The sequence below is a fragment of the Mustela nivalis genome (assembly GCF_964662115.1).
Source record: "Mustela nivalis genome assembly, chromosome: 9".
NCBI lineage: Eukaryota > Metazoa > Chordata > Mammalia > Carnivora > Mustelidae > Mustela > Mustela nivalis.
Genome location: NC_139028.1, coordinates 8353227 through 8378263, shown reverse-complemented (window position 1 = coordinate 8378263; position 25037 = coordinate 8353227). Strand labels below are relative to the sequence as shown.

The window sequence follows — 25037 nt, the reverse complement described above, 5'->3', positions numbered from 1 at the left end:
TCCCTCTGTCAAGTATTTTTTTTTTTAATCTTAAAAAGAAAATTAAAAAGAACAAGACAGTGTGAGTAGCAGTGAGGAGGGCAATCCCCAGACCGTGTACAGCCTTGCCAGTGTACCTTGCACTCTAGGTGTGCTAGAATGTTCGGCAGGCATTTGAAGTAAAGAACGGTAAAACCCGATCTGTGTTTTCAGAAAATGCTTCTGGCAGCTTTATAATAAACGTTCATGAGATTCAATGAGGAGACCAGCCAGGTCATCAGGAAGATGGATGGCAGCGTGGACTGGGCTCACAGTGCCCTGTGGATGGGGGAGACGCACGAAGATTCGGGGCTGTCAGGAAGGCAGGGATGAGAAGACATCCGAAGGATGAAACACACCAAGTAAAGAGAGGAGCAGGGAGGCTGCCTGGCTTGAGTCACCTTCCTGACCTCAGCAGGCGGCTACCATTAACTGAGATGGGGACGACCAGACAAGAACAAGTCGGAGCGATCAAAGACGAGAGAGAAGGTCTACTCTGATCACATGAACTCGGGAACACCCACTATAATCAAGTAGAGATTTAAACATGTAGCTGGACATGCCAGCCTAGAGCTCAGGAAATGAAGAAGTAAATCTGGGCCAAGTGTTGAGAAGTTCTCCATCATTTGTGGTTCAAAAAAGGAGCCACCGAAGGAGACTGCTCGTGACCAACCAGAGAAACGGGAGGAAAACCACGAAGGTGGTGTCCAGGAAGCCAGGCGAAGGAGGGGTCTGAAAGATGACGCAGGAGACTCACGTCAGCGAGACAACCAAGTAAGACGCCCCCGTGTACTGAGATCAAGTAAGACGCCCCCGTGTACTGAGACCAAGTAAGACGCCCCCGTGTACTGCGACCAAGTGAGACGTCCCCCACGTGTACTGCGACCAAGTGAGACGTCCCCCACGTGTACTGCGACCAAGTGAGACATCCCCCACGTGTACTGCGTCTCGACAGCAATCTGGAATGCACCAGTGAGCAACTGCACCTCTGTGAAAGCTTTGAGATCCAGGCAGAAGACTGTGAAACCCCAGCGGAGCCCGATGCCAAGGAGAACTGTTCTAACAAGTCAGGCCTGCACCCAGACGGCTGGCTCGCCAACACTGGGCCTGGCTACAGACCCGTGAATAGCTCCACCCCCTCAGGATTTGGCTACAGGCCCGTAAGACTTGATCCTGTCGCCAGCACCCTACACAAAAGAATGAGGAAGACCCAGGCCTACTCGTGCTTTGGCATACAGACATACAGAACCCAGTTCTAGCTCTCAACACTGAAACTGCCTGAGAACTGCATCCCACCATGGTCCGGGAGCCACTGGAGGTAAACCCACTAAATTCAGTCAGAATGCAGAATCTGACCAGCCGATCCCAGCGTCAATCTGCGCACAGTCCGGCTAGCACAAGGGATGCAGCAGGAGACACTGCCCAGGGCACACCTGCAGCGCCTGAAAGGCCTCAGCCTCAGTCCACAGCAGCACAACCAGCGCTGGGACCCAGGGAGGGACACCCTTGTCTGCACCTCTAGAGATCCTACAAAGCTCCAGCTTCTCCGAACACCATCAGGAAGCACTCCTCCCCACCAAGAGACATGGCCAGAGACATGCCCACCTGTGCCTCCAAAGCCAGGTCTGCAGACCTCAATCTTGGCAGCAGAACCAGAAACAGCCCCGGGCTCCATTCCAGCCCCTCTCAGCCAGGGTCCAGGGCCCCGCGTTCTGCTCCAGACAGGAGCCCTTCCACAGATCTAGAGGGGGCCACACCCGTCTGCATATCTGGTAATAGCCCTGCCACCTGAGGACCCAACTGTGGACCCATATCCCACATCCTGCAGAACAGTGTACTGTCCTCCATCAGGGGACCAGACAGAACCCACGCCAGCCTGCGCCACTGGCAATAAGCCCACCAACCGGAAATCCCACCACAGACAAAGCAACAGCCTCACAACTGGTCCCAAGCAAGCACCCGCCAAGGGAACGGACAGGAAAAGGTCTCTGATCTGCCAAAACCAGTCCTTTACGGACTAGAAGAGATGCTTCTTTCCTCCAGTGCTCAGACACCAATGAAAGGCTCCTCAAATCATGCAAAACAGGCCACAGGACAACACCAAAGGAAACCAAGAAATGGAGACCTACAATCTGCCTAACAAACTAAATATTATCATCTTATACTCAATGCAATTCAAGAAAACAAAAGTAGGCAACTAAAAAAAAAATGAACTACATTTCAAAAGTTTAATACACAGAAACCACAAAACAGAACCAAAGAGAAATCCTGGAACAGAACTGGAAAACTGAGTCAGGAGCTTCAACAAGTGACTTGACCACACCGAAGAAACAAATCAGAGAACCTAAAGGCAGTTATAGGAACAAAAAAGGAAAAAGAATAAAAGAGTGAAAAGTCTGTGGAAGTTACAAGACACCAGCAAACAAATGAGCATCTACGTCGCAGGAGTCCCAAAGAAGAAAAATGCAGAAGTTTATTTAAAGACGAAACAGGTGAAAACTTCCCAAATCATGGGAGAGATTTTCCAGTTCTGTTATTGTATTCTCCAGCAACAGTAAAAGCAAAGAACCACAAGCATGATCAACCCAAACATTATTCTCAAATGTGTAACAGTGAATATGAAAAGACAGAGCTGAAGAGAGAACTTTGAAAACAGCAAGAAAAAAACATCTGCTCACATACAAGGGACACCCTCAACCTCTCCACACCCTGGTCTGCAGAGACGGTACAGCCCAGCTGAGACAGACTCGGAAAACAAAACCACACCAAGAACAACAACAAAACCATCCTTCAGAAATGAAAAAAACAAAAAACAAAACAAAACAAAAAAAACAGACTTCCCAGAAAACCAAAGTTGAAGATGTTATTCAACATTAAACCTGCCCTAAAACCAATGCCAGCAGGTTCTCTGCACGCTGAAACAGACACTACACAGCAACATGGAAACACGCGCCAGTGCGCACAGCTTCTTGGTAAAGGTAAATACGGAGTCAATTCAGAATATCCTCTCCTGTTACCATACCTCTGGCATGGAAGTGAAACAGTAACTTCAGTAACTACAACTGAAATAACTTGTTAGACGGACCCATATCAGAAGTTGGACATCAACAGGGCAAACTGCGCGGTGAAGAGAAGTGAGCTGTTACCAGCCCTCTTAAGACGCTTTACATGAACATCCAGGTGAACACAAACACAAAACCTAGAGTAGACACATAAGATGTAAAGCAAAGGAACTAAAGCACACTACTACAGCAGTCAGTCAAGGATTACAGCGTGAGGGGAAGAAAGGAACAAAGAACTAGGGGAAAAAATCGTATTAAGCCTCCAGAGGACCAGTAATTACTTTAAAACACAAATGGACTACATTCTCTAATCAAAAGACACAGAATGGCTAAATCCATTTAAAGAAACGAGACCCAACAATAAGCCACCAAAGGAGACTCCGTCCGGTAGGATGAAAGTAAAAGGGATGAAAATTCCATGCAAAGGGCAACCCCGAGATGAAGAGTGGCTGCCTAACAAGTTAGACTTGTGGTCAAAATTGGTGGGAGCAGACGGCGGCGGCTGCCGAAGGGGTCAGATCGCCAAGAGGACGTCACAGATGCACAGGTGCGTGGGCACGCACCACCGGAGCGCCTTAGCATTCAAACCAGGGGCAGCCGGCGGATCCGTCGGTTAAGCCGACTCTTGATTTCAGCTTCCGTCACGATCTCAGGGTTGTGAGATAGAGCCCTGCATCAGGCTCTGCGCTCAGGGGGCCGTCTGCTTGAGATTGGCCCTCTCTCACACACACAAATAAGTAAGATCTTAAAAGCAAATATTCACAAAACTACAGTGAAGAAAAGACTAATACCTACAAGCAGGAGGCTTCCAGAGCCCACTTTCAGCGTCCACCAAAACACCCAGCCGCAGTGTTCATAAGGAAACCACAGACCTGCAAAACACTCCGCCGAGTGGACCTCACCCGGCAGCACCACACACACTTCTCAAGCTCTCGCCCAACAGTCCTCTCAGGACAGATCTCAGCCTGTCCTCAAAGCTGGCTTTAACAACCTGAAAATATGGAAATCACATCAAGTATCTTTTCCACCTACAACAATGGCATAAAACTAAAAATCAGTAACAGAAAGGAAACTCACGAACTAACGAAGTCACAAATACAGGAGATTAAACACACTCCTGAGCCACCAATGGACCAGACAGGGTATCAACAAGCCATCAAGTACTTGAGACGGACAAAAACACGACAGGCCCAAACTGAGCAGATGCAGCAAAAGCAGTTCTGAGATGGAAGTTTTTAGCAAGAAATACCGAAATTAGACACAATGAAAGCTCTCTGGGATGCCTGAGCGGCAGCTGGATAAGCATCCAACACTCGGATTTGGCTCAGGTCATGGTCTCAGGGTCGTGGGATCGAGCCCCAATCAGCCTCCCTGTGCAGTGGGGAGAATGCTTCAGATTCTCTCTGCCCCGTCCTCCCACATGAGCTCTCACATGCATGAAAACAAGCCAATCTTAAAAAAAAAAAAAAAGCTTAACTTTGTATGTCCAGAAAGCAGAAAAGTAAGGTGAGGAGAGATGGAGTAAATAGGTGAAGGGGATTAAAATGCACCCATCTTGATGAGAACTGAGTAACATACGGAATCATCATATCATACAGCTGAAATTAACGTAACACGGCATATTAACTACCCTAGAATTTTAAGAAAACTTACTAGTTTAAACATTAAAAATGAAAAATACAAACAAACTAAGCCTCTGGTGAGCAGAAGCAAGAAAATATTAAAGATTAAAACAGACATAAGTGGGCGCCTGGGTGGCTCAGTGGGTTAAGCCGCTGCCTTCGGCTCAGGTCATGATCTCAGGGTCCTGGGATCGAGGCCCGCATCGGGCTCTCTGCTCAGCGGGGAGCCTGCTTCCTCCTCTCTCTCTCCGCCTGCCTCTCTGCCTACTTGTAATCTCTGTCTGTCAAATAAAAAAATAAATAAAATCTTTAAAAAAAAAAAAAACAGACATAAGTGCCACAGAAACTGTAAAAACAAAAGCAAAAAAACCCCAAAAAACAAAAACAAAACAAAAACAATGGAACACTAAGATTTTTGAAAAGATAAAACTGACAAACCTCTAGCTGGACCAACCCGGAGAAGAGAGAAATCATACAAAATTAGAGACATTACAGATAATGCACCAAGTATCCCGAAGGTCCTAGAAGACTACTGTGGGTAACTACAAGCTAAGAAACTGGACGATATATACGAAATGGATAAGTTCCTAGAAACCCACACCTTAACCTAGACTGCCGAGGATGAAAGCCTCGGCAGGCAGGGCTACAGGCTGGAGGTGCTGCCCTACCACTGGAGAAGAGGCGGGCAAACAACCCGGAGATGGACAGTGCAGAAACAGTGCCTGAAACACCTGAAAAACGCCTGGAGCACACAGCGGGGGAGACTACTTGCCCTTCTTGGAGAGGCAGCATTACAGAGACGCCTCTCTGGGTATAAAGGCACCGCTGGCCCCACTTCCCTCCCCGCCCCTCAGCATAAACACAGACCCACCTGCAGTGAACAGCACAGCGCCCACACTGGCTGCGTACCCTGCCCATGCCCCACCCCACACACTGCCGGGAAAGCCCTTCCCGGTCAAGCTTGCCTCAGGCGCAGAGTGCCAGAAGACAAACAGAAACCCCTGCCCACACCGCGTCTCCCAACCAGGGAGTTCTGCAAGGCCACAGTTCTGCTAGAGGAGCTGACAGGTCTCACTTCACAAACAGACCCAAGCGCACCTCATTAAAGCTCACCACATTCGGGCCAGGGACCAAACGCTGCCCACAGCGGGCAAGGAGAGACCGTGCAGACCGCTGGCCCGAAGGACAGAGCAGCCAAACCACAGCAGCAGAGTGCGTGCAGCGCACACCCGAGATACTCCCTGAAGCGCCAGGCCCTGGGCACCGCAGGGCCTCTTCCTCAGAAGGTTGTTGTTTTCAGGAGCAGAGACGTAACAGGCTTTTCTAACACAGAGAAGGAGGAAGAGACTTGGACAAAATACCAAGATGGAGGAATTTATCCCAAATCAGAGAACAAGGTAAGGCCACAGCCAGAGATCTAAGCAAAACAGATGTAAGTAACATCTGATGGGAAATTTAAAGCAACAATCAAAAGCACACTCACTGGCCTTGAGAAATGAACGGAAGACTTCAGGGAAGCCCTCACTACAGAGATAAGAGAATAAAACAGAATCAGTGAGAGATGAAGAATGCAGTAACTGATCATGAAACAGGCCTGATGCAAGGCAGAAGCAGGAGAAGAATGAATCTGATCCAGAAGACAACGTAATGGAAGATAATGAAGCTGAACAAAAGAGAAAGAATTATGGTGGGACACCTGGTGGTTCAGACCGTTAAGCGTCTGCCTTTAGCTTGGGTCATAATCCCATGGTCGTGGGATCAAGTCCCGCATCAGGCTCCCAGCTCAGTGAGGAGTCTGCTTCTCCCTCTCCCTCTGCCCCTGCCACTGGCTCACACTGTCTCTCTCAAACAGATAAAGAAAATTTTAAAAAACTAATAAAGGAACACAAGAATACACCTGGAGAACTCAGTGACTCCATCAAACACCCTAACACTGGTATGACAGGAGTTCCAGAAGAAGAGAAATGGGGGCAGAAGGTTTATGTGAGGAAATACCAGGAGAAAACTTCCCTAATCTGGGGAATCAAAGGGACGTCCGGATCCAGGAGGTACAGAGAATTTCCCTTGAAATCAGTAAAAGCCGGCCAATACCAAGATACACTGTAGGAAAATTTGCAAACCATAGTGTGAAAGTCTTAAAAGCAACAAGACAAAAGCAGCCCTTAATTTACAAGGGAAGACCCAAAAGGCCAGAGCTGAGATTCCCCACAGACACCCGGCAGGCCAGAAGAGAATGGCATGATGTATTCATTGTGCTGAATGGGAAAAATCTGCAGCCAATACTCTACCCAGCAAGGCAGTCTTTCAGAATGGAAGGAGAGATGAAGCGTTTCCCAGACAAAACCGAAGGAGGTCATGGTCATTAAGTCAGTCCTGCAAAAAGTACGACTGAAAGGGCCTCTGTGAGTGGAACAGATCAAAATGATATACAAGAAAGGAACAGAGAAAATCTCCAGAAACAAATAAAAACCAAATAATAAAAAGCACTACATTCAAATCTATAAATAATTACTCTGAATATAAATAGACTAAATGCTCCAGTCAAAGATGTATGGTGTCTGGATGGGTTAAAAAAAAAAGAACCAAGACCCATTGATATGCTGCCTACAAAAGACACATTTTAGACCTAAAAACACCTGCAGATTGAAAGTCAAGAGGATGGAAAACCATTTATTATGCTGGCAGATGTCAAAAGAGAGCCAGAGTAGCCAGACTCCTAAGACAAACTAGGCTGTAAACCAAAGACTGTAACAAGAAACAAAGAAGGTCACTATATCTTCATCCGTGCATCTGTCCACCGAGATCTAACAATTGTAAATATCTATGCCCCCAATTTGGGAGCAGCCAAATACATAAAACAATTCAGAACTAACAAAGAAACTCAATAATAATGACACAGTGAGAGTAGGAGCTTTAACACCCCACTCACATCGAGGGGCAGATCATCAAAGCAGAAAATAAGGAAACAATGGCTTCGAATGACACACTGGACCAGGTGGACATCACAAACATATTCAGAACGTTCCATCCTAAAACCACGGAATATACATTCTTCTCGAGTGCACACGGGACATTCTCCAGAACAGATCACATCTTGGGTCACCAATCCCGCCTCAACAAGTACAGAAAGACCAAGATCATACCTGCATATTATCAGACCACAAGACTATGAAACTTGAAGTCAACCACAAGAAAAAATTTTGAAAAACCACAAATACATGGAGATTAAACAACATGCGGCTAAGGAATGAATGGGTCAACCGGGAAATCAAAGAAATAAAAGACTCCATGGAAATATGAAAATGAACACAATGGTCCAAAGCCTTTGGGATGAAGCAAAGGTGGTCCTAAGAGGGACGTATGCAGCAATACAGGCCTACGTCATGAAACAAGAAAAGTCTCAGATACAAAACCTAATCTTACACCTAAAGGAGCTGGAGAGAAAAAAGGAAGCCTAAAGGCAAAAGGAGGAAAATATTAAGATTAGAGCAGAAATAAATGATAGAAAAAGTAAAAACAAAAACAAAAAACAAAAAACAACACCTAGAATAGATCAATGAAACTGAGAGCAGAATTTGGTAAACCCCTAGCCACACTTACCAAAAAAGAGAAAAGACCCAAATAAATCATGATGAGAGAAATCACACCGCCACAAAAATGCAGACATAAGAGAGTATTATGAAAAACTACACGCCACCACACTGGACAGCCTAGAAGAAATGGATAAACTCCTAGAGTTACCAAAACTCATAAATTACCAAAACTAAAACAGGAAGAATAGGAAACTTGACCAGACCTGTAACAGCAAAGAAATTGAATCAGCAATCAAAAATCCCCTCAACACACACAAGTCCAGGGTTGGATGGCTTCCCAGGGGAATTCTCCCAAACATTTAAAGAGTTAATATCTATTCTTCTCAACCAGTCCAAAAAAAGAAAAAAGAAAGGAAGGAAAACTTTCAAATTCATTCGATGAGGCCAGCATAACCCTGATAGCAAAAACAGACAAAGACCCCACCAGAAATAAAAACTACAGGTCAAGAGCCCCGATGAACATGGATGTAGAAATCCTCAACAGAATACTAGCAAGCAATCCAATGGGACATTCAACGACTCACTCACCACAATTAAGTAGCACTCACGCCTGGGCTGCAAGAGTGGTTCAACATTCGCAAGTCAATCAGCGAGATCCTGAAGAAGGAGAGTAAGACCTGTGTCACCCTAACAGATGCAGAAAAAGCATGTGACAAAGCGCATCACTCGTGATAAAAACCCTCAGCAAAGGTTTAGCGGGAACATACTTCAAACATCATAAAGGCCCCGTATGAAAAACCCACAGCTAGTACCCTCAGAGCTTTTTCCTCTAAGGTCAGGAACAAGACAGGGGTGTCTACTCTCACCGTTACTATTTAACACAGAACTGAAAATCTTAGCCTCAGCAGTCAGACAACAAAAGGAAATAAAGGGCATCCAAATCAGCATTAAAAAAGTCAAACTTTCACTATTTGCAGATGACATGATACTCTATATAGAAAACCTGAAAGACTCCACCAAAAACCTGATAGAACCGATGTTAAAAAAAAAAAATCAACATAAAGAAATCTGTTAAATTTTCATACACCAATAATGGAGCAGAAAGAGAAATCAAGGAGCTGATCCCATTTATAATTGCAACAAAAACCATAAGATATCGAGGAATTAACCTAACCAAAGAGGTAAAGTATCTGTACTCTAGAAACTACAAAACACTCATGAACGACACTGAGGAAGACACAAAGAGATGAAAAGACATTCCATTCTCAGGGACTGGAAAAACAAATATTGTGAAAATGTCTATGCTACCCAAAGCAATCTACACTTTCAAAGCCGTCCCTATCAAAATACCACCAGCATTTTTTTACAGAGCTAGACCAACCAACCCTAAAATTTGTATAGAACCAGAAAAGAGGGGCGCCTGGGTGCCTCAGTGGGTTAAGCCTCTGCCTTTGGCTCAGGTCATGATCTCGGGGTCCTAGGATCGAGCCTCACATTGGGTTCTCTGCTCGATGGGAGTCTGATTCCCCCTCTCTCTGCCTACTTGTGCTCTCTCTCTGTCAAATAAATAAAATCTTAAAAACAAAAAAAGAAGAAGAACCAGAAAAGACCCCAAATAGCCAAAGGAATGTTGAAAAAGAAAACCAAATCTAGTGGCATCCCAATTCTGGACTTCAAGCTGTATCACAATCATCAAGACAGTATGGTACAGGCACAAAAATAGACACACAGATCAATGGAACAGAAGAGAGAGCCTGGAAATGGACCCTCAACTCTATGGTCAGCTAACTTTCAACAAACCAGGAAAGAATGTCCAATGGAAAAAAGACTCTTCAATAAATGGTGCTGGGAACACTGATAGCCACATGCAGAAGAATGAAAATGGACCATTCTCTGACACCACACATGAAAATAGACTCAAAATGGATGAAAGGCCTCAATGTGAGACAGGAATCCATCAAGGTACTAGAGGAGAACACAGGCAGCAACCTCTCTGACATCAGCCACAGCAACTTCCTACTAGAAATGTCACTGAAAGCACCCTTGCTTCCAGTGACAAAAGCAAAAATGAACTACTGGGACTTCAGCAAGATATAAAACTTCTGCACAGCAAAGGAACCAATCTACAAAAACTAAGGCAACCTTCACAATGAGAGAAGATATCTGCAAATGACTTACCTGATAAATGGTTAGTAGAAATATATACTAATATACATTTATACTAATATACATTTGTATAAAAATATACAAAAAACTTCTAAAACTCAACTCTCCAAAAATCCAATAACCCAACTAAACAACGGAGAGAAAACATGAGCAACATTTTCCCAAAGAAGACATACAAATGGCCAAAACACATGAAAAGATGTTCAACATCATGTCACTCATCATCAAAAAAACACAAACCAAAACCACAATGAGAAACTATACATGACACCTGTCAGAACGGCTACAACCAACAGCCCAAGAAAAAAATGCTGACAAAGCAGGAAAAGGGGACGCCTCTTCCACCACTGGGAGACATGTAAAGTAATTCAGCCACTGTGGAAAATAGTATAGAGGTTCCTCAAAACATTGACACTAGAACTTCCCAGGGCACCTGGGTTGCTCAGTCAGTTCAGCATCTGATTCTTGGTTTCACCTTGGGTCATAATCTCAGGGTCGCGAGATCAAGCCCAGGGTCCGGCTCTGCACTGGGCAGGAGTCTGCTTGAGAGTCTCCGCCTCTCCCTCTTCCTCTGTACCCCCTCCTCCTGCTTGCAAACGCATGCTAAAATCAATCTAAAAATTTGTTTAAAGGAAAAACAAACTTCCCTATGATCCAGCAATCTCACTTCTGTGTATTTATCAGAAGGAAACAAAACCACTTTCTGGAAGCTTTTCTGCGTTCCCATGTTCCCTGCAGCATGATTCGCCACAGCAACCATGAGAACAACCCCTAGTGCTCATCAGCAGACCTGAAAAAAGAATACGTGGTAATATGTGCGGAATATCATTTACCTATAAAAAAGAAGGAAACCCTGCCACTTGCAATAACATGGACAGACTTCATCAGAGAAGTAAGTTCTGAAAATCTAATATCCAGTGTGCTGGGCACAGATTACAGTATTGGATCACACACCTGGAAGTTACAAAGAGTAAATCTTAAATATTCTTACTATATAGAAAAAGTAAAATTATGTGAGGCGAATGATGTGTTAATCTTAACATGATAATCATTTAGCAATATATGTGTATCAATCACGTCACTTCTTAAAGTTATATAGCATCATACGGGAATTCTATCCCAATAAAGCTCGGGGAGGACGAGATAAAGACTCAACTGTCTGTGGGTACCAGGTCAAGCAGTGGCTTTACGAAGGTGGTGGGTTCTTGGTGACCCTGACAGGAGCACTTTTTAGTAGAGTAAGTTCAAGAAAGAATAGAAAAGAAATAAGAAAGTAAGCACAGATAAATCTTTCTACACATTTTATTGTAAAGGGAAGCAAACAAGTGTGACAACAGCTAGCAGATGACATGGACTCAAGGAAGGGTCTTCTGGGGACTGGCTACAGTGCATCAGGTTCATACACTGAAATAAATATTCTGGAGACTGAAAACCTGATGCTATGGAAACAGAAGGGGCTGAGCACTGCCAAAGCAATATTCTGATGCTGGCAGGAGGCTTGAGATTCAGAGGACAAAAGACAAGGAGAAAAGCTGGCCTTAGTTCTTTCATGAAACAAACAGAAAGGTGAGTGGTATGGACACATCTCAGACTGGTGGCTCTGCTGGGAGGGAATGGGAGCAGCTCTCTCTTGAGTGTGTCTATTTCCTCAGCGATGCAAGATCATGAGTTGTAAGTTACGGAAGAGAGCATAGAAACTTTCAAAGAGAAAAAAATGTGACAGTCCCTGTACTAGGGAGCTGCACAGGGTGGCCCACGGAAAACCTGGTCATACATGTAGATCAAGAGCGGTGAGCCCTGCTGCCTTTTCCAGTTCCGGCACACGGGAGGTAGTTACCGCGTTAAAACCAATTCCAAATCCCAACACCACTCAGAGTCATCTGAACATGGTGTATGCCAAGAAATGGTGCACGGCCATCTCACTTTGGACACCCAACACACGTCAATTACATACACTAACTATATGCCAGATGTGGCCAGAACTAAGTTCTAACCAATTCTATTTCCTATCCTTGCCTAAAATAGTACACACCTAATGAACAGCTAACATCTAGCCCAATTCTTAAATCATCCATCAACTAGCCCTTTCCAAATATACTAGCTTATAGAAAACTTGTCCTCTTTGGACGGCGGATGTTCACACTTCTCATCTGGTATTCCCTGAGCTATCTGTGATGGTCACTTCTCTTCTGCATATGGCCGGTTCCCCAGCTGGAAGGTCAGCATTGAAGAACAAAGTTTAGCAGACTTGCTAAAACGCTGTATAAGCGTCCTGAGTCTTCAGAGATACATAATATTAGTTAACTTCCCAGCACTTTTTCCTATGTCCTCAGAAATCAAACCCTCTGTTTATATACTTTTATGCTTAACATTCTTATAAAAATTCCCATTCTACATCTGGAATACTTTCATACGTACTTGGTGGATCAGGATTTTCATCTCCAGGAGTATCTGATGTTGACAAAAGCTATGAAACAGGAGAAAAATTAATAGGTAAAATTTAAAAATCTCAACCTTAAATAGAGCAATAGGATAAGTTTACCTCCAGTAACACATATACTCTTCTGAAAACTAGGCAATTTATTTACTTACTTTGCTCTGTTTTACCTTCATCATCAAAAAAATCCCCTTAAACTTTACCTACTTCCAAACAGAGTTCAAGTACTTCTCTAATTTCAGGGAAGGGGGAAGAATTAATGGTTCCTCATTCCATTTAAAAGATATCTCAGCTGGATCACTCCCAGAGGCTCCAAAGTCCTAACAAGTTGTTTTTGTTTGTTTATTTTTCTAGAAAAGATGGAGGAGACACTACCAATCCTCCTCCAATCCCACCACAAATTTGCACACTGGGAAACTGATTTTTCGGAACACTGAAAGCAAGAAATCTTTTTTTTTTTTTTTTTTTAGTTTATTCATTTAGAGAGAGCAAGTGAGCAGGGGGAGTAGGGGGGAGAGAGAATCTCAAATACACTCCCCGTGAGCAGGGAGCCCAGCACGGGGCTTAATCCCAGAACCCTGAGATCATGACTTGAGCCGAAACCAAAACTGGATGCTCAATAAGCCACCCAGCGCCCCCTAAAAATTTTTTTTAAAAGCCCTGAATAAGCAAGGTAGTTACAAAAGTAAAAATTAAAGGTCTCATTAATTGGATATAAAGCAATTAACTATACTTAATAAGAAAACACAATGTTAAGAAAATACACATGTGAACATTACTCTTAATATTCTTTGTCATTTTCATTTAGAATTCAGCGTTGACAAGTATAAGAACTTACTCACCTGCTCAAGAAGGTGAGGGTATCGAGCTTGAATCTCATCAACAAAGTCCTGCCCTTTCATGCGTATCAAGAACTCACACCTATAACAGAAGATGAAAATTACTTGTGAAATGTTTTATACCTAAAAAAAAAAAAAAAAAACCTGATTTTCTAGAAAAGTGGGTTTCAAACTCTGTGCCCCGCAGTATTAACATTTTACATCACAACCTAGTACACATATGTATTGAGCAGGAAAAAAATCCTTAAAAATCTTCATAAAACACTAACTCTTACTACGTATTGATGCATTCTGCCATCTTCTACTTAATCACATTAACAAATCTCAAGAAAAGGGTTTAGACCTCAAAGGAGCACAAGCTAAAACTTGAAAAATGCTGTTCGGACAGTTTACTTTTGGGGCTTCACATAGTTTCAAAAGCTGTAATTAGTATTCCTAACATGGGATCTTTCACAACATAACTGCTTATCTTTCTCAGGGATCCCTCTTCCATTACCAATGAAGCACAAACCCTCCTTCCAAAACATAGAGAAATTATTATCTCTATGCATAATGACGGTGTTTCCCAAACACTTGTTCACCAACTCCCAGAGCTGCTTGAAAGCCTTCCAAGAAGCTCACTGAACGGCGACTTCCATTTTATCCCTTCAGTAGCTCATTAAATTGCTAACCACAGCTCAGCACCAACCCGCAAAAACGAGCCTCCACCCATGCCCAGCTGCGTGCAGAAACTAAGAATGAATCAGAGCTGATGTTCAACATCACACAGTGCAACTTCTAGAAGACAGCAGAAAAATCTTTTCTTCCTTAGATCCCTCAGCTAGAGACCAGAAGCATAATCCACACAAAATAAAACTGATACAATGACATCCTCAACAGCCACTGTTACAACAATGAAAAGACAAGCCACAAACTCAAAGGTAACAAAACACACCTGTTAACGTGTACCCAGAATGTTCTAAGAACTCTCAAAACTTAGTAATTAAAAAAACTTTAAAATGGGCAGAAGATTTGGAGACTTTACCAAAGAAGATATGTAGAAGGCAAATAAGCCGCTCACCATCATTACTCATTAAGGAAATGCTACATAAAAGCGCAGAGAGATGTTAGGGCACACCTTCTGGGATGGCCACACTAAAATGATGATCCAGTTACAGTTAAGGATGTGGGACACTGGAAGAGCTCACGGGCTACCGGCAGAAACCTACAACAGCACAGCCGCTTAAGAAAACAACACAGCACTTCGTAGGAAGTGAAAACTTGCCACACAACCCATCTATCCCACGCCTAGCTGGTCTTCCAAGCCAAATGAAAACATCTGTCACAACTGTTTATCGATGTTTACAGTGGCTCTATGCTTATCGCTCCAAGCTGGAAACAATCCAAATGCGCTTCAACCACTGACTGGCTAGAATCAGCAGGGACCACGGAAGCATGTGCGTGACTTCAGTCTGTCACGGAGATAAAACAGCTCATTCTCACGATGTTCTCAGTCGTCATACGGTTTTTAATTATTTTTGCTCTGGGACCGGTTAATTTACATTCATTATGATTAAAGCAAGTACAATGAGCCCTGGCTCATATATCGCCCCTCCTCTAAGAAGTTCAGTAAGGACAGAGATCATTGTCTTCATCACTGTTACATCTCCAGCATCTGAAACATCCTCCAGTCGGCCCTCAAACACAGGACAAGTAAATACACTGATAACAATTATCCATTCTGGTTTTCCATTTACTGAGATTAAAGATTATCCACAATTGACATTTGCTGCTTTCCAAAGTGTTCACACAAAGCACCCTAAGCCTTTTTCCCTTATTTAACCATTTCAACAAAACACAAATGATGGAAATAAACCAAGACTTTGTTTTGTTTTATAAAGGACAAAATGCAGTAATTCCAACCCCGGAGCTGAAAATCTGTTTTTGTCTTTCTAATACTGTTATTAAATTTCAAATTTTATGCACCCAATCCCATAGAGCCAAGCATAATCAAGTCATTTAAAATTCTGACAAAATACATTTTCCTAAGTAATCTAAACAATATGTCACTTTTAAGAATTAGAAGGTCAAATTTTACCTTGTTATATTATGAATATTAAAGATAAAATTTTACGGGTGCCTAGGTGGCTCAGTGGGTTGAAGCCTCTGCCTTCGGCTCAGGTCATGATCCCAGGGTCATGGGATCGAGCCCCGCATCGGGCTCTCTGCTCAGCTGGGAGCCTGCTTCCTCCTCTCTTTCTCTGCCTGCCTCTCTGCCTACTTGCGATCTCTGTCAAATAAATAAATAAAATCTTTAAAAAAAAAAAAAAAGATAAAATTTTAGGGGCGCCTGGGTGTCTCAGTGGGTTGAAGTCTCTGCCTTTGGCTCAGGCCATGATCTCAGGGTCCTGGGATGGAGCCCCGCATTGGGCTCTCTGCTCAGTGGGGAGCCTGCTTCCTCCTCTCTCTCTGCCTGCCTCTCTGCCTACTTGTGCACTCTCTCTGTCAAATAAATAAATAAAATCTTTAAAAAAAAAAAAAGATAAAATTTTAAAACACAACTTTTAACAATGTATTGATCCATAATACTTCAAGTTTATGTAAAAAAAAAAAAAAACGACAAAAATATGTTTTAATTTCCTGAAGGGGTTCAAGAGATTCCTCGTCATTATGAAAGGTGCTCACAGGTCAAAACACTGCCCTGTATGATCCCACCGATGGGAGATACCTAGACAGACTCAGACAGACAGAAAGAACCGTGGCGGCTGGGGTGGGGGGTAGGTATGGGGAGTTCCTGTGATGAGTATAATAAGCTTGGGAAGATGAGAAAGTCTGCTAGTAAAGACAGAAGAACAATGTGAACGTACTCAATGCCACAGAACAATAAGCTTAGAAACGGTTAAAATGGTAAATTTTGTTTTTTTTTTTTTTCACAATTAAAAAAAAAACTATCTAGTCCAATGCCCCCACTATACAGATAAGCACAGTTTCAAATAGGTCACAAGACTAGTCCAAGTTCACACAGCTCCTCAAAAATGAAGCATTTCTAATTCTTTTTCCACGAACAATACTGCCTCTCAATTCTTTGTAGGGTACAAAAGAAAACAGGACATACTGCTAGAAACACAGTGACTAAGATATCACAAGATCTTATCACAAGATAAACTGTACAGAAAAAATAACTTACAATTATAATCAGATTTAATCAGCTTTCGTTATATGCATTTTTATACTTGTCTTTTTCTAGATCACTTTATGTCTCTTCTTATTCTCCTTTTCTCTTTCCAACTATTTTCTTTTGTGCAATTTTATACATCTTTGTAACCCTTAAGATTTCTTTTTTTTTTTTAAGATTTTTTATTTATTTATTTGACAGAGAGAGATCACAGGTAGGTAGAGAGGCTGGCAGAGAGAGAGAGAGAGAGAGAAGCAGGCTCCCTGCTAAGCAGAGAGCCCGATGTGGGACTCGATCCCAGGACCCCGAGACCATGACCTGAGCCGAAGGCAGAGGCTTAACCCACTGAGCCACCCAGGCGCCCCCCCCTTAAGATTTCTTTAAAGCAAAACTGGGAACGCTACAGATAAAACATATGGCCATAATTATAAATGAATCCTCAAGAATAAACTAAAATTAGGGGCACCTGGGTGCCTCAGGTGATTGGGCATCTGACTCGTGATCAGGTCATGGTCTCAGGGTCCTGGGATCCAGCCCAAGATCAAGCCCAGCACCCAGTCTGCTTGTCTTCTCCCCTCCCTGCCTACCCCACTGTTAGCATTCTCTCCCTCTCTCAAATAAGCAAATCTTTTTTTAAAAAATCACAGCAAGTTATATTATATCCTGATACATGGCTTACAAAAGGAAAGAGAACATTCTAAAACATTTTTATCAAAACAATGAATGTGAAAATTTGGGTGTATTTTAAGTTATTAAGTAACCTCTACAGCCAATGTGCAATTCAACGGTCCCCAGACCGAGAGTCACATGCTCCCCCGCTGAGCCAGAGGCCTTAGATTTAGTGCTTGCTTTCTAAGGCCAATTTCCCAACAGCATAAAAGCAGCTTTGTTACACTGAAATGCAACCTAAATTCTGCAAGCACACCTGCCTCTTGTAAGCACAGTCTGGGGCAGTAATACCTTTCAAAACAGTTACCTTGGAAACCACTTGGCGTGCTCCACCCATGGGTCGTCTCCAGACTCCCAACACCGTAAGCCACCATCACAACAAAAGCATTTAACATCATCATTGCGACCTAAAGAAAACAAGACTGAACTTACACACACATCCTAATACGTAAAACAAAGTGAACCTGATAAAACATACAACCACGGGAGAGTTTCTTACCCACGTAATAGAAACCAGCACTTGCCAGCTGCTCGGGCCGAACCGGTACGCTGGGCGGCCAGTACATGAACGTTCTCAGTCGAGCCGCGTGTGTCTGCATGCTCAGATTTGAAATGCTAAACCGCAGCGTCTCCAGAGAGTTTTCCAAAAACGGGCAGTTGGGGAAATGTCTGCGGTGTTCGGACATCGCATCATCCTTTGGTTCCCAGTTACTCAGCGTCCCACCACAGGCAAAGCAGGCGACTTTGTCTCCAGGTCCTATATAGTAAAAACCAGCTCTTGCCAGGTCTGATGGTGACAGGAAGGTTAATGGCCACATATGGTAAGTAAGAAATCTGGCCTCTTCGGTACTCATTGCATAACTGTAGGGGTTAGTCCTCAATGGGGACAAGTCTTCCACTGCTCTAGGATTAGCAGGGCTCGGTGCAAGGTCAGCATGAGAACCGCTGAAGGAGCCCCTGTGTTCCGAAGTGGGACATAGTGATTGTGGAGAACTGTTTCTCATTGGAGAAGTTGTCTTAAAGGTGGAATCCCGGCTAGTAAGAGTGACCAGACTGTGAATAAAACTGCAGCTAGGATAGAGCTGTTTGTGCTTTTCAACAGGATTGTCTCCAGGTTTCCAGTTGTCCAGCATCAGGCCACAGCAGAAGCATTTGACCTTGTCATTCACACCAGTGTAGTAAAAACCAGCCCGGGCCAGACTCCTCTCTGAGACGGGAACGCCGCTGGGGAATGTTGAGTATGTAGACATTCTATAGAGTTCACATGAAAAGTCGTATTTTATTTTCTGTTTGTTGCCAACTGTCTGATTTTGTAAGATCGTGCTATCTTCCATGGTACTCTTAATTCTCTGACATGAAGAACCTAGGAGAAGTCTTTGGCAAGTAGTTTTGTGCATGAGTGATTTTACTTTTTAATGGCCAAAAACCTTCACATGAAATTTCTCTTCTCTTCACATGAAATTAGCTCCTTTACCACACAGAAGAATCAAACAAAAGGCTCCTACTTAGTAAAATTCACTACACCTTCTTAAACTCAGGCGGGATGAAGATCTATCCTAAATTACCAGGATAACATCTAGTTCTGTTTCAGATTAACTCTTAGTAACTCAACAGCTAACGGCTCATTACTTGGTGTAATACTAATATAAGGCCTGAAAGAAATTGGCACATTTACGGAAATATGCTAAAACTTCTTGATGTTTTGAGGCCGATATTCCCAAAATCCTAAAAAATTATAGGGTACTTAAATTATGCTTTCACTATGCTTTTAGTTACAAGCTACAAGGCCTATACATCAAGCCAATTACTGATTATGCTACAAGTGGGAAAAACTATATACAGGTTTTTTTGAAGCCCTTTAATATGGTTTTTTTTTTTTTAAATCTTGTTTTACTCTAGCAAACAAGAATTAAAGTCTTCTTAGGGTCAGATTATCTATCTGAAGGCCAGTTTCACACAGGTTATCGCCACGGTATTTACTTAAGCGGGTTGTACTAGCTACAAGGGCAGCTTCTGGGGACATCAACATCCACAAGCTTTGCTGAACCTACACCTGTTTTAGTGTGTATGTCAAACAGATTCCGCTTGAAGCTAAGTGCTAACTCTTCCACCTTTGTTCAATACCGTATCTGTTCCCACTCCCGGCAGCATCATGGTCTGCCTGCCCTCCTCGCTCTGCACACCGGTTAGACGGGCTCGACTGAAGGTACGCTCTTCATAAACCATTTAACCATAAACTTTCCACAACAGGAACTTTAACACTGCCTTTAAAGCTTAAATAGCCTGTCTTTAAACATCATGTACCTAAGTCATTCATTTTGTAAAGAGAAATCAGCTTAACCGGACACAGCACATCCTTCCTAGTGCCATCACACAGGAGGAACTCTGACGAACAGAATCGTCTGCGCACACTAAGCCAACAGCTGACCCCACTGGCCTCCCGTCTTCAGACACCTGCCCCTTTCAGACTACACTTCACACACAAAGCTACACTCCGCAGCATTCCCGCTATTTCCCTTTATAAAGTTCCTGCGTCTCCATAATGGGGTTGATCACTGCCGGGGAAAGAAACGAGGGCAAAGACGGGCTCTTCCAGGCTGTGAATCTGAAAAAAAAAAGAAGGCCGCTTCAGAAAGCCGCGCTTTCCTGGCACCGAGAACGAACCCCGGCGTACCCAGTGCCGTGCACGGCGACTTACGTCCAGAGACGGGTCTGCGCGACCTTCGACAGGCCGATGCACCGCAGCCCCGGCGGCAGTCACCGCACGTTTTAAAGCCGTCCACCTCCGCGGGCGGCCGACACGTCCTCCCCCGCAGCGCCCTCGCTCCCGCCCCCTCCCCTGGCGACTCGGCCCGGCGGTCAGCGGGCAGTAGCGCCGCGTGCGCGCCGCAGGTGACCAGGAGCGACAGGCGTCAGCCGCTCACCAACGCGAGGTCCCGGGCGCCGCGAAGAGCCAGCGCGCACGCCCGCCTCGGCCACGGGCCCCGGGCGGTGAGGCCCGGGCGGTGGGCCCCGGGGTCGGCCGGCCGGCCGGCGGCGCAGGGATCCCCCGACCCCACCCGCGCCCGGGAACCGGCTGCACGCCCTGCGGGGACGCGGCGAGAGCGGGGTCCGGTGCGCGCGCCGGGCCGGCCCCCGCACAGCTCGGCCCTGAAGCCCCGACGAGAAGCGTCCGCGACCGGGGGAGCCTGCAGCCCCCCTGCCCCGCGTCCGGCCGAAGGGCCGCGGCCTCCGCCCGTCCCTCCCCGCCCGCCGGCGCCGCTGACCCGCGCCCGCAAAGGGCCCACACTCACCGCGGGGCCGGTGCAGCACACGCGGACACAGCGCGACAGCCGGCGGCCTCCCCGAGCGCGAACCGCGTCGCCCCCCGGAGATGCGGCCGGCCGGCGCGGCTCCGGCGTCCCGAGCCCTCGCCCAGGCGGGGCACGCGCTGACGCGCACGGGCGCACGCAGACGTCAACGCCGCGCCAGGGCGCCGAGATTCTGCGTCACAGAGCGAGCGGACGAGCCTTCCTCGGTGGGCGGGGCCGTCCGGTTGCCGGCGCCGCAGTTGTCTTTCTGCCTCGGCGCCTCTCCGTGGCCACACGTCCCGGGCCGCGGGGTCGGACCGTCGGGAAGCCGGCGGGTGAGCCGCCCTCCGCCCTGCCTCGCGGACTCCCTCCGGGGCGGTGCCGGCGTCTGCGCCTGCGCCCTGGGCGCCTGCGCGCGGGGAGGGCCGCGGCCGACTGGCGGCGCTGATCAAAGTGGGTCACAGCCTGGCCCGTCTGGAGAGTCGCGCGCGCTCTGCCGTCGCTCGGTCGGAGTCCGTCCGGCGGCGGGGACGGGGGCGGCGGCCCCGCGGGGAGCGGCAGCGCCGAGCGCCGTCCTCGGAGCGGGGGAAGTCCGGGGCCAACGCCTCAGAAGTTTCCAGAGCGCCGGGCGCTAGGCGGGGCGGCCGGGGAACCCCGTGCCGGCTTCCGGCCCTGCCGGCCGAGCCCGAGGGCCCGCGGCGGTCGCTGCTGCGCGGGGCGCGGCTCCGGGGCTCGACCGGGAGGCCGCCGGGCGCTCGGCGCCGCTGCTCGGGAAGTTCCAGAACCTTTCTTGGCGGGAGGGGTACACGGAGAAGGCGGTTCGCTGTGAGTCGGGCGGCCGGCGCGCTCCGCTCTGGCCGGACCAGGCGGCCCCGAGTTCGAAGACGCTCCTGCCGCGCGCACCCCGCGCTTCGGGGCGCCGAGCCGTGAACACCGCCACGGAGCCATGCAGCGGCCCGAGTTCGCCCCGCGGCCTTCAGTCACGCGGCCGCGCGGATCCGGGTCCGCTCGCTGCGCTCGGCCGCGTCCGCAGGCCCGGCCCCGGCAGGGTGCGCGGCGGCGGAGGTCGCGTTGCGGCCCTTGCCGCGGTCCTGGGGAGCACGGGGTCCCGGCAGAGCAGAGGGAGACGGGCCGGCTGGAAGGGACTCGTCCTCCGGGCCCAGCTTCCGTGATGCAGCCGCGGCGGCGGGATGGGTCCAGGGGAGCCCGAAGACGGACCGACGGACCCGCACAGTGTGTGAATGAGGTCGGTGGGACGTGGGGGTCACGTCTGCGAGAAAAGGTTAGAGGCCAGGAAGTGGCCAAACTAGCCGCTGCGAAGGAAGGTGACCTCATACGGTGACCTGTGAAAACGTGAGGAAAGCGTGTGGATGAAAGCCCTGAAAGCAGCTGCTGTTAGGAATCGGGGGCGAAACCTGCTTCTTGACCTGCGAGCCCCGGCCGTCCTCGCCCTCACCGCGGCTGCGGGAGGAGCGATGCTCTGCCCCGCTAGGCTCCCGGCCCAGACCGGCCTCCGCAGAAACATGCGGTCACCGGCCTGTGCGCGCCGGGGGAGAGGCCGGGCACCGAGGCTCCGCGACGTGGCCCAAGCCCTCACCTTGAACTCCACCTTCGGCTAAAGACAACAGATGTCGGGGTGGGGACTGGGCTATGGGAAGTTACCAGAAAAGCGCAGTACACGAGGGTAACACGGCTACACTGATCTAAGTCCTTGCCTGCTCCGCTGTAAGAACTTCTGGAGACCTGGTCATCCCTCTCTTCCCGATACGGCCAGGAAGACCCCTCACAAATGGGGATTTCCCTTATATAGAGAAACTTCTCTTGGGGGGGGGGGGGAAACCTACTCCGTTTTCAGAGTTTATCCTTAGTTTCACAATACCTTGGTCTCCATATTTATCTAGACCATGGCTATCCAACAGAAGTTTAAAGTCCTCTACCAAAGTAATTTAAAAATTTCTAGTAACCATATCAGGTAAAAAGAAAGTGAAATTATTTTTAGTATTGATACAAGCCAACATATCTGAAATATTACTTCAACATGCGATCAATATAAATTATTGAGATGTTTGACATTCTTCTGTACTAGGTCTTTGACATATATCAGAGTTAGCATACATCTCAATTCAAAGGAGGGGACATTTTAAGTGCTATGTAGCTTGGCTAGGGACTACCTTTTCAGACCACACAAATCTACTTTTCACCAGAATTCCCAATATTTTCAAGTATGAAGACCTCTTAAAACGTCGAAAGGATAACCACTGTATAGTTGGACACTTTTTAAAGATTTATTTATTTCAGAGAAAGAGCATGGGAGGAGGGGACAGAGGGAGGAGAGAGAGAGAGAGAATGTCCAGCGGACTCCACACTGAGTGCAGAGCCCGACCTGGGGTTCCATCCTGGGACGCTGAGATCCAGAACTGAGCGGAAATCAAGAGTCAGTTGCTTAACTGAGTGCTCCTATACTTAGGCACTTTTATTATCCACTGACTGATACATCACTGAAAAAGTTCTTACAAATACATTTAACAGTGCTTTTCCATGTATGTTTCTTTTGCACATAGGTGTCAACTGTTCAACAAAATTCACCAAGTAAATCAAGATGTAACTGGCTTCATTAAAGGGTTTGTGAAATGGGCAGCATCCCTTTTAGCACATGGAGGGGAGCTCTGAGGAGCTATACAAAACAGAAGGTTTTATAGGAAGGAGGATGGGGAAGAAAGTTATTGGCAAGAGAAAAGGATTGTTCAGGTGGGGAAAGCTGGGGGTGTATGAAGATGACCTCATCTTCCTGTGGGGGAGGGGATAAAGAGGACCCACAATGCTGACTCAGTGTTCCTGATTAGCCAGTAAAGACTAGCTCCTGGGGGGCTGAAAGTGTGGTTTCATTAGATATTACACCCTGGTGTGGTTTCCTCCCTAACACTCTATCTGGAGAATGGTGCGATGGGGCATGGTGGTACTTGCCACCATATTACGTTACAAACAACATGCTATCATGCTATTTGCACAAGCTACTGTGGATTGGACTTGGACCCAGCGAGCTACACTGATCACTCTTTTCAGGCATGACCTAAGTTCTGTTGTCAACACAAACCGACCAGATGACCCCTTTCTGAGGGCTCCTTGCAGAAGGGACTCTGATGTCCTGCCCGCAGAATGACCACTAAAGGGTCCCAACGTCGCCCAGGTCTTCTCCTGCCTCTCATTCACCAGCTGGGAGACCTCAGGAGACACACTTAGACTCTCTTAAGCTCAGTTTCTGTGTCTTTATGAAACAAGAGCAGTGGAATCCTTACGGGGGCTCAGTCTTGGCTGAGTGACCGACTCCTGGATTCAGCTCAGGTCCTGATCTCGGGGTGGGAAGATCCAGTCCCGCATCCAGCTCTGTGCTCAGCACGGAGTCAGCTTGGACATTCTCTCTCTCTCTCCCCCTTTCCCATACTTGGGTGTTTGCACTCTCCCTTTTTCTCAAACAAATCTTAAACAAAACAAGCGGTATCTACTTGATAACTTCGTGTGAGCATTCCAAGCACCTGACGCGTTAACTCACTGAATGCTCAGCAGGGTTCTTTGAGAGGCTGTTATACCATCTGCTAAGTACCTAGCCCAGGGTCACACAGGGTGACTTAGCAGTGATTTGAATCCAGAGCCTGCAGGGTCAGTCCCTGGGCTACACGGCCTTTCTAAAATTGCAGCGCATCTCCAGTAAGTAACGTGTGTAGCTACTGAGGACGCACGAGTCCTGCAAATGTCCGTCTGTTACCACTGCAACTGCCAGGACTCTAACGCCCGTGTTGGGGTGTTCTGGGAAGGCTCTTTCCAAGTTGAAATGCCTTGCTTCCTCATTCAGAACAGAGCTCTACATCCCAACCTGCACATCAGTCTTTACCTGGGTTGAGCTTTCCTCTCTAAAAATTCCTTTTGATCTCTAAAGGAATGCAGTATTTGGCCCATGGCTCTGAATCTGAATTTTGATTACCAACAGAGGCAATTCAGGGAGAAGAAATCCCTCACCCCACCCCCACTCAGAGAGTGTCACAAGTTCAGAAAGTACTTGTTCTCTGTCAGGCTCTCTGGTAGGTGGGATCCTACACGGGTGAACAAAACACATGGCTCTGGGTGCCTGGGGACTCTGTGGGTGAAGCGTCCGCCTTTGGTTCAGGTCTCAGGTCCCAAGACTGAGTCCTACATTGGGCTCTGGCTTAGCGGGGAGCCAGCTTCTCCCCCTCCTCCCTGCTTGTGCTCTT

At 46.7% G+C, this 25037-nt stretch overlaps 1 protein-coding gene across 3 annotated transcripts in view; it reads right to left on the bottom strand.

Moving 5' to 3' along the window:
- The window catches only part of BIRC2 (baculoviral IAP repeat containing 2), a 28271-nt gene extending 3476 nt beyond the window's left edge, over nt 1-24795 (bottom strand). Inside the window, exons 1-5 of one of the 3 annotated variants that reach the window (XM_082683969.1) lie at nt 20794-24795; nt 18000-20105; nt 17808-17907; nt 13681-13759; nt 12820-12868 (exon numbers count right to left, since the gene is read on the bottom strand). In XM_082683969.1, coding sequence (XP_082540095.1) covers nt 12820-12868; nt 13681-13759; nt 17808-17907; nt 18000-18897 — 1126 coding nt within the window. In that variant the 5' untranslated portion in view covers nt 18898-20105; nt 20794-24795. The remainder of the gene's footprint in view (nt 1-12819; nt 12869-13680; nt 13760-17807; nt 17908-17999; nt 20106-20793) is intronic. The other 2 variants (XM_082683968.1, XM_082683970.1) reach the window with 2 other exon arrangements.
- Nucleotides 24796-25037: the final 242 nt, after the last annotated feature.